General features: G+C 49.2%; 1 protein-coding gene across 1 annotated transcript; it reads right to left on the bottom strand.

Annotated features, from left to right (window-relative positions):
- Positions 1-970: 970 nt before the first annotated feature.
- OLIG2 (oligodendrocyte transcription factor 2) lies at positions 971-1,897 on the bottom strand. Its single transcript, XM_032219178.1, has one exon. It carries the CDS (start codon positions 1,895-1,897, stop codon positions 971-973), a length of 927 nt encoding a protein of 308 aa, XP_032075069.1.
- Between the last annotated feature and the right edge of the window lie 5,386 nt (positions 1,898-7,283).

Genomic DNA, 7,283 nt, shown 5'->3' with positions numbered 1-7,283 from the left:
CTGCCCGGAGAATGGATCGAGGAATGCCACCCTTAACCCTCGGAGGCAACCCCAGATGCGGGGACTTCGCTTTATCTAGGTTTCCTCGTATTTGCTGCTCCAAATACAACATTAAAGGCCTTGGGCTCCATCTAGCCAGAGCTTCTAGGCAACGCCTGCGACCATCTACTCAGCGTCTGACTCCCTTTGGAATAAACTTTCCAAAGTCAAGATGGAAGATCTGGGGGCTTAAAACTGCTTAACTTCGATTGGATCGCGCCCAAGACGCTTTCTTCTGAGTAGAGTAACAGGATCATTTTGTTCCTGAAAGCCTTACAAATCTACATTGTGTTTAGGCTAAAAGCCAATTATACTCTGAAATCAGTGGAGTATATTTCCACATAAGACTCTCGAACCAGTGCTACGTTTATATTGTTACAAGTTCCACTCACTCAGGGACACCCAGAGAGAAAACTAGGCGATTTCCCCCCGCGCGATCTCCGGCCCCAAAAGGTTTCCCAGTTTTAGCGAAATTGTAGATCAAACAATTAAGTCGGCCTGCAAATCCTCCCTATCTACTTTTTAAAATAAAACAAAAATAAATTTCAAGGTGGGAAGAAACGATGGGCGTTTGGGTGCCTATCTTTGAAGGCGGCTGCCTAACCCAGGCCTGCGGCCTTCCAGCCTTTACAAAGAGAAAGAAAAGAAACCCGACTTCTCACTTCCAACAGCGGCGCCTGCAGCGTTTCCACCCAAACTGGGGCTGGCAGGGGAGCGAAGGCGGCAGCGCAGTTCCGCGAAGGACGGACTCCTTCTCCGAGGGCCTGTAGCATCCGGGGCTTTGGATTCGCTCTCTTGGAAAGTCCTGGAGGAAACCTACCTTGGGCTGGTGGGCGTGCGCAAGTCCTGGCGGGCGATTTCCTCCCCCCAAGGGGTCATCCCCGCTCCCGGTTGCCTGCCCTCCCCTCCCTCCTTCCCGCCGCGCCGCCTTTTATTTGGCGTCGCCGGTCAATCTGGGCAGGTTGGGCGCGTTCAGCCCGGAGACGTGGTGGTGCGACGGGGCCGGCACCTGGCACATGCTGCAGGGACACGGCATCCCGCCCCAGTGCTGGAAGCCGCTGCTTAGAGGAGCCGCGGCGGCGGCGGCAGCGGCGGCGGCAGCTGCGGCGGCGGCCGCAGCGCTTGGCGGAGACTTGAGCAAGCCATGCGAGGGTCGGATGGAGCTGACGGCTGACAGCCCCGCGGAGCCTGGCAGGGAAGCGCTGGAGACGGCGGCGGGGGGCAAGATGGGGTGGTGCACGGCGTGGGAAGCCGGGTGAGTGGGCAGAGGCGCGGCGTGGCCCACCAGGCTCCCCGAGCAAGCGGCGGCGGCAGGGTGAAAGCCTGTGGCGTGGTGGCCGCCGTAGATCTCGCTGAGCAGGCGCTTCATCTCCTCCAGTGAGTTGGTGAGCATCAGGATGTAGTTGCGGGCCAGCAGGAGAGTGGCGATCTTGGAGAGCTTGCGCACCGAAGGGCCGTGCGCGTAGGGCATGACCTCCCGCAGCCCGTCCATGGCGATGTTGAGGTCGTGCATCCGCTTGCGCTCCCGGCTGTTGATCTTCAGGCGCAGCTGCTGCAGCTCCGGCTCCGTCATTTGCTTTTTGTCCTTCTTGGACGCCGAGGACGAGGAAGAGGAAGAGGAGGACGAGGAAGACGAGGGCGACTTGAAGGCCAGCTTGTCTACCACCACCACCCCGGCGGCACTCATGGCGCTGCGCAGCTCTGCGCTGAGCTCGGCGGGGGAATCGCTGGGAGTCGAACTGGATACGGCGCCGCCCGCCGAGAAGCCCCCGCCGCTCTTGCTCCTGGCCGACACGAAGAGCTCATCGGGCTCCGGAGACGAAGGGCGGCTCGACACCAGGCTCGCGTCCGAGTCCATGCTGGCCCGCCGCCCCGGCCGCCTGCGGAGGAAAGAGAGAGACAAGCGGCGTCAGGCAACGGAGCAGCCCAGTCGATTGCCGGCAAAGATTTCCAAGGATGGCGGTCGGGGCTTTCAGCCGAGGGTCGGGCGTCGGTGAAGCCCCGAACCGGGGCTCGAAGAGGTCAGCCCAGATTCGCGCGCGCTTGCCGGCAAACGCGGATAAAGCCGGGTGCCGGTACTGAAAATGTGGGGCACGTCTGAATAACGGAAAGTTAAAGCCCCGGCACCTCAAGGGGTGGGTGGGTGGGTTAAGAGTTCCTATTTAATTTAGTTGGCTTGTGGCCAATATGTTAGCTAAAGCATTTTTTTAAATTAAAAATACACCATTATTTATTTGTAAGCCTGAAAAATGACCCATTCCTCTTCTCTTGTCTCAGATCTATTTGCCTAAATCATTAACGATAAATATCCACGAAAATAACCTGCTTCCCCCCCCCCCCCCACCACCCCATTTCCAGCATTAAAAAAAATTAAAATCGAGAAACGGGGCCGCTGTGGTGACTGCTGTAGTTTAATGTATGGTTCCAAGAAACGGTTCAATTGCTTTGAGGACCACACGATTCCTATCTATTTGAAATCTCAGCCCACCTCCTTGCTTTCTCCCTTCGCGCCAGCAGAAACTTAAAAAAAAAACCGGCCTTGCTTTGCCTTTCTCCCGCCAAACACCAGAGCGCCACCCTTACCCGAAATTAGATGTTAAACGGGCAACCTGAAAACAAACTTTTGACAAGTTTTTTTTTTACATGATTGGCCAAAAGTGTTGTGGACTTTTCTACTTGAACTGCATTTATGTCCCATTTAAATTTGCTTTCTATTCTTTCCATTGATTTAAGATCACCTACTTTAACAGATTGCATCAAAGTATTTTTTTTTTTAAAAAAAAAAAACCCTACCCAAATAAACCGCAGGGCTTTCTAGAGAAGTTTTATCACTGGGAAGCGTTCCTCAGCCAACTACGCTGGCGCCCTCTCTACTCGTCTCTAGTCCGAAATAACTCTATGCCAGGCGGCTGCAAAGAAAACCTTCTCCATACCACCAAGGAAAATTTCTTCTCCAAAGAGTCCACTAGAACAAGATAAATATTTCCTCGTTGCATTAGTTCTACTTTGACACTTGTTTTTCTCAATCCCCTGAATAAAATTAAGTGGTGCCGGAACTACAGGGTCCATAATATTTCTTGGGGAACAGGTTCTCCAGAGGGAGAGGTCTTCCGAGCGCCAAAAGGAAGCCTGGCGAGAGAGAAAAATTTAATCACCCACAGCTCCCGCCTGATACGGCGATCGGCTAATCTGCGCAGCCTGCCTGGGGATGAGTTTTGAGTGTGCAGTGAACCAGCCGGCAAATGAATGGGACGGAAGACTTACAGTTCGGAGCGGGTCTCCCTGGCCAGCCGGATCCGCTCCAGCTGAGCTGCGGGCTGCCCCCAAATACCGTTAATAAGAAGCACCTTTCCGGCTCCGGCGCGCGTTTTTATAGCCACGTTTCTCAGCCGAGCCGCTTAAAGGACAATGAATATTGTCCTGGACGGGCGGCTGCACCAATGAGCGAACTGCTGCGCGGCTGGGGCCTGGGGGTGTAGGGGCGGCAGACTGACGTCACGCCGCCGAATTCCGCTCAATGAAACGGGTTCGGACACACGCCTTCCTCGCCTCCCAGCCAATAGGGAACAAGATCGGGGCCCGGAGACAGAAGGAGAGTTTTGTGGCTTCTCGAATAAAATGCTGCAATGACAGCACCCGCAACAGCTGGTGGGGGAAAGAGGAGTCCAAACACCGCCTCGGACCTGACAAAACAATAACATTTGGGGAGCAGGACGGAGCCTGGCTCTCCACTTGGGCTGGAGAATTTGAATAGGTTTCTCAGCCACTTTGGGACTTCAAGCCCGCCCCTCTCCCCGCCCGCCCAATGTAAACACTCACGGGCCACAATGCGACACTATCCCGCACTTAGTGAGCCACTTATCTCCGGCCCGGGTGAGCCCCCTTTGCCCTGGAGACCCATCCATATCTCTTGCAGACACAGAGAGATGTAACTTCTTCCATGCTCAAAGGACACCCTGCCCACCCGGCGCCCCCCCATTCTGTCGGCAATGAATAGGAGTTGCCTAAGAAAACAGGCGGTGCAACTTTCCTCTGCTGCTCTGGCCAAACTAGGAAAAGGAAAGGGGATAAAAGGAAAGAAAGAGGAAAGAGTTAAAGAAATCTCTAAGGAGACCAGCTATTTAAGTATCGAGAGAGAAGAAGCGTGGAAAACTGCAACGTTTCTACCATCAGGAATCGAAAAATCCTTCCAGTTTTAATGCCTTTAAAAGGATCCCGAACTATGAAAAGTTGTCCCTCGCAGTCAGTCTTTCTCAAAGACTTAATCTTAAAAACGAATCGTATCGTATCGCGGATTTTTTTTTAGAGTCTGTTAAGGTTTCCACTAAAGGCAATTGGGAATTAGGCCATTAGTCATTAGGAAGAAGGTCCTCGCGAGCTGTTTGAAACGATTTAAATCAATTTCAGACCGCCCAAACTTGAGAACATCGCCTTAAAGCTGGAACTTCTGATTTGGACAAAATGCGCTAAGCCGCGAAGCGCTTTGGCCAGCCCTTCAGATTTCGCCGCTGGCAGAGAGATTTCGGCGCGCTTAATGGGAATCCAGGCACGGTGGTCTGTTTCTTCCGATGCGTTGAGCCTGGAAAATTGGCTTTCTGCAACTTGCTGCCGAGGCGAAATAAATTCCTTCCCTGGTGGGCGGCCTTGGGACCGAAGAGCAGAGACAAGTTACTGGGCAGTGTTCGCTCTCTTTTGAACAAATTGTGGTGCTCGGCTCTTCCAAAGCCCGTTTTTCTTTTTTGTTACAGCACTTTACCGGCTTTTTTCCAGCTGGCTCGGGAACTCCCAGCAATTTGCTTAAATATCTGCCCCCCCCCCCCAACAGTTTGAAGTGAGGCGCGAAGAATGTTTATTTTTTTTTAACGGTTCTTATGATGATCCATGATGGGACAATTAGACTGGAATGTGGAGGTAACAGGCATATCCTGGACTCTCGTTGGCAAGCGGTGGAAGGGAGGAGATTCTCCCCCCCCCCCCTTACCAGCTCTCGCCAAGAACTTTGAGCCAAAGTAGTTGGAGAAAAGGGGCTTAAAACTATGGCGGCGGAGAAACAAAATCCCAAAACGGAGATCCTCGAGGGCGCCGCTCAGTCAATGGGCAGGACTCTGCCAACGCGGAGCACTTTAGCCACATGGTGAGGTTGCCTCGCGTGACTTTTCAGATAAACGATTTAAATTCCTATTAAGTCCCATGGGTAATGAGGTTTATGCCAGGTAAAAAAGCCTTGCATCTCAGCCAACCTCCTCTCACACCTTCGCTCTGGATGGGAAGGAGCTGCTGAAAGGCGAGCTTTTTCTCTTAAAAGGTCGGAGCCCAGAGGCTCTCCCAGGCTTAATTTTGCATCTGAATCAGGCTGTCCTCAGGACACCGTAAAAACCCATTATACAGCAGAATTGAGATTACATGGCTTTAGATCCTGGTCTTTGTTTAACTGGATTATGAATCGTTTTACCCAATCCTTTCTCTCTCACATTCTTCAGTTCCTCCCTAAATTCTATAGACACGTATTGGCCCTACAATACGTGTCTATTGTAGGACTGAAGCATTAGAGGAATCCAGTGAAATTATGCAACCTGGTAACTTCCCTATTTTATTCCTAAAAATACAAGGCCACGTAAAGATCGATCAATCTTTTCCTTGCAATGGCCAGCCATTGACTATGGGAAGCCCACAAAGGGGAAAAAACACCCTTCTCATGTTCATTGACAACTGAATAAGGAGGCTTGTTGCTGCAAACCCTGAAATTAATATATGACTATGACAACCATTAGCAACAGCCTGATTTTCTGTCTGTCTTACTTTCTGGTAAAATTGCCCAAAAACCTGACCTCTAGCACATTCCATAAATTGCAAATCACTGTTTATGTTCATTTCTTAATTACTGTGGGAAGCAGAAAAAAATTCTTGTCTTTTTCATTACAACCTGCACCTCTTTTAAATACGTAAATAAATACTGTAATACACTATATTACAGTAATACCATAGTCATAAATTCCTTCCTTCCCACTAGCTTTTTTTCCTTGTAACTGTTCCTCACTAGAGGCTGTAAGTGCCTTGCCCTCTTAATCAAGTTGTTCCTTTTCTGATTGATGCCTAATTCTACAATATCCTTCTTGAGATATGGTGGGCAGATCTATGCAATATAAACACAGCACAAGTATAAAGCCCAGATTTTCACTGAACTATCTCATACTCAATCCAGTATCTTTTTCCTGATCACATTTTCTTGACAATATATTTTGGAAGAGGTTTGCCATTGCCTGCTTCCTAGGGTGGGAATAGAGGGATTGTTCCAAGGTCACACAGCTGGCTTTGTACCTAAAGTGGGACTAGAATTCAGCCTGGGGCATTAGTCACTACATCAAACTTGCTCCTAATCAATCTAAAACAGAAATTAAGATTTCACAGAGATCTCTATCTCAGATCTCAGATCACATCAGCATACATTTGAAATGAAGAGGATGTTATGAGCAACACCTTCTTTGTGCATACATAGTCCCTCTGAGAGGCATCCAGTTGTTAAAAATCAAAAGTCGTGTTTTATGGAATACCCAGAACTCCTGTAGATAAAAAAATATAGAGGGCAGATTTTAGGTGAACAAATGCAGAGTTTGTACTGAAACGAAATAAAACACTCTTATAAGGGGTCTTACAAAATCCTCCTTTTTTATTGTAAATGTTTTTTTTTACTGTAAAAATGGGCTGTCAGCTACTTTTTCTTAATTCTTCCCAAGGTTGTAATGTAATTTAACATTATTTCTATACTACAAAAAATATTCATTTAATTTGTATCCCAGCAGCCCCACTGATATACAAATTTAATAAATAAACAAACAAACCACTTATCATGCCTAGAGTATCTTTTTTATTCTACCTGAAACTGAATCGCATAGACTTTCAGCCAGCTTGCCTGCTGAAGATTCCTTAGATCAGTGTTTCTCAACCTTGGCCACTTGAAGATGTCCGGACTTCAACTCCCAGAATTCCCCAGCCAGCGAATGCGAATGCTGGCTGGGGAATTCTAGGAGTTGAAGTCCGGACATCTTCAAGTGGCCAAGGTTGAGAAACACTGCCTTAGATATTCCAAAGTTTGTGACTTTATAAATCTTGTTGACCTAAGGAAGGTATTCTTTAATAGGGATACAAGAGTATATGGGCAACTATAATACTTTTTTCCCCAGATGGAGTCTTGTCATAGGAGATGGCAACCCCTGGATAACCTTGCCTGATCTTGGCAGCTAAGT

This window comes from Thamnophis elegans, chromosome 6, assembly GCF_009769535.1.
Source record: "Thamnophis elegans isolate rThaEle1 chromosome 6, rThaEle1.pri, whole genome shotgun sequence".
NCBI classification, from domain to species: Eukaryota; Metazoa; Chordata; class Lepidosauria; order Squamata; family Colubridae; genus Thamnophis; species Thamnophis elegans.
The sequence above is the reverse complement of the archived record's forward strand: the minus strand, read 5'-3'. Positions and strand labels throughout refer to the sequence as shown.